The sequence below is a fragment of the Physeter macrocephalus genome, chromosome 2, assembly GCF_002837175.3.
Source record: "Physeter macrocephalus isolate SW-GA chromosome 2, ASM283717v5, whole genome shotgun sequence".
Lineage (NCBI taxonomy): Eukaryota > Metazoa > Chordata > Mammalia > Artiodactyla > Physeteridae > Physeter > Physeter macrocephalus.
Genome location: NC_041215.1, coordinates 13,807,203 through 13,809,609, shown reverse-complemented (window position 1 = coordinate 13,809,609; position 2,407 = coordinate 13,807,203). Strand labels below are relative to the sequence as shown.

The window sequence follows — 2,407 nt, the reverse complement described above, 5'->3', positions numbered from 1 at the left end:
ATGGAAGCAACCTAAGTGTCCATCAACAGATGATTGGATAAAGAAGATGTGGCACATATATACAATGGAATATTACTCAGCCATAAAAAGAAACAAAATTGAGTTATTTGTAATGAGGTGGATGGACCTAGAGTCTGTCATACAGAGTGAAGTATATCAGAAAGAGAAAAACAAATACCGTATCCTAACACATATATATGGAATCTTAGGGGAAAAAAAGGTCATGAAGAGCCTAGGGGCAAGGGGGAATAAAGACACAGACCTACTAGAGAATGGACTTGAGTATATGGGGAGGGGGAAGGGTAAGTTGTGACAAAGTGAGAGAGTGGCATGGACATATATACACTACCAAACGTAGGGTGGATAGCTAGTGGGAAGCAGCCGCATGGCACAGGGAGATCAGCTAGGTGGTTTGTGACCACCTAGAGGGGTGGGATAGGGAGGGTGGGAGGGAGGGAGACGCAAGAGGGAAGAGATATGGGAACATATGTATATGTATAACTGATTCACTTTGTTGTAAAGCAGAAACTAACACACCATTGTAAAGCAATTATACTCCAATAAAGATGTTTAAAAAAATTATTTATTTATTCAGCTGCACCAGGTCTTAGTTGCAGCATGTGGGATCTTCTTTGCCATGTGTGGGATCTTTAGTTGCGGCATGAGGAATGTTTTGGGTTTTTTTTAGTTGAAGCGTACAGGCTCTTAGTTGTGGCTTGCAGAACCTAGTTCCCTGACCAGGGATTGAACCCAGGCCCCCTGGATTAGGGGTGCAGAGTCTTAACAGCTGGACCACCCAGAGAAGTCCCCAGCTTTTCTTTCTTTTTAAGAACCATTTTATTGAGGTATGATGGACACAGAAAAAGCTGTACATATTTATTATATACAACGCAATGAGTTTGGAGCTATTTGATCCATCTGTGATTTTGTTATAGGCAGAGAGGATCTTATGGGGCAGCAGGAGGGCGGGAGGCGGGGGGAGTGTCACTCTTTTTGCTCCCTGGATAATTGTCATGGGGATTCCTTAGGGATGATCTGGCCCAGTTGCCCTTCCTGACCATGTGCATCAAGGAGAGTCTGCAGTTGCACCCCCCGATCACAGTCATCTCCCGCCACTGTACCCAGGACGTTGTGCTTCCAGATGGTCAGGTCATCCCTAAAGGTGCCCACAATGACTAGGGGAGGAGGTTCCTGGTCAGAAAGAGGGGCCCAATCAGGTGGCTTGGACCTAGTCCTGACTGGCCCCTCCTCTCCCACAGGTGTTATCTGCCTCATCAGTATTCGGGACCCATCACAACCCGTCGGTGTGGCCAGACCCTGAGGTTTTGCCTCGCTCCCCCCACCTCCCTCATCCTAGTCCACTCCCCTCGGGGGCCCTAGGGGAGGGCACAGGGTTCTGGCTTAGCAAATCAGACATCACCTCCCCCCATTATACACACATCTGCCTCTCCAAGGATGGACGTCCTGTGGGATCCCACCCAGTAGTCCTGTCTTGTCTTGCCCCCAGGTCTATAACCCCTTCCGCTTTGACCCAGAAAACATCAAAGGGAGGTCACCTCTGGCTTTTATTCCCTTCTCCGCGGGTCCCACGTGAGGGCGGCAGGCATCTGAGGTGGGGATGGGGTGGTGGGGCTGGGGTCTGGGACTGAGATTCCAGGCGTGATTGTGGGGGCAGGGAAGGGGAAAAATTGAAGACGGTCAGAGTTCTGGCTTTCCTTCCTTCCTCTCCCCCGCAGATTATGGGTAAGGGTTTGTGGAATGGGGATGGGCCCAAGGAGGAGTCTGCGGTGTTGAGAGCCCCGTTTCCCTGTTTGCTAGCCTGAGTTCAGATCTGGAGTCCGGCCAGGGTCAGAGGACATGCAAGCCCATGTGGGTGTCCCAGGCACGATTAGCCTTCTCTATCTCTCAGGCGGGATGGGGGTTGTGGGCCAGATGCCAGGCGTGATGGGGCCGGGATGATGGTCCTGGGCGCAGTCAGAGCCCCCAGTCCTGTCCGCAGGAACCGCATTGGGCAGACGTTCGCCATGACTGAGATGAAGGTGGTCCTGGCGCTCACGCTGCTGCCTGTGCTGCCTGATGAGGAGGAGCCACGCAAGAAGCCGGAGCTGATCCTGCGCACGGAGGGCGGACTTTGGCTGCGGGTGGAGCCACTGAGCGCAGGCCAGCAATGACCCACCACCTTCTGGCCTGGGATCCAACAAAGGACATATGGAGGACCAATATGTTTCACTGAGCATCCTATTTTCTACGTGAGTGAATGTATCCCCTGTCAAAAATATTACATTTAAAATCTTAGGCACTACTCATCAGAGTCTCATCTTGTAAGCCTGCAGGGCTTCTCCAGGTGATCTGATGAACCTGGGGCTGAGACACACCTTGAAAATCACTTCCTTGGAAGGTTAGGCAT

General features: G+C 51.3%; 1 protein-coding gene across 1 annotated transcript in view; it reads left to right on the top strand.

Moving 5' to 3' along the window:
* Positions 1 to 2,171, top strand: part of LOC102973445 (cytochrome P450 4F3-like) — a 10,690-nt gene extending 8,519 nt beyond the window's left edge. Inside the window, exons 2-5 of the mRNA XM_024134338.1 lie at positions 1,029 to 1,164; positions 1,260 to 1,322; positions 1,508 to 1,590; positions 2,000 to 2,171. Of these exons, the coding sequence (XP_023990106.1) occupies positions 1,029 to 1,164; positions 1,260 to 1,322; positions 1,508 to 1,590; positions 2,000 to 2,171 (454 nt within the window). The remainder of the gene's footprint in view (positions 1 to 1,028; positions 1,165 to 1,259; positions 1,323 to 1,507; positions 1,591 to 1,999) is intronic.
* The last annotated feature ends 236 nt before the right edge of the window (positions 2,172 to 2,407 follow it).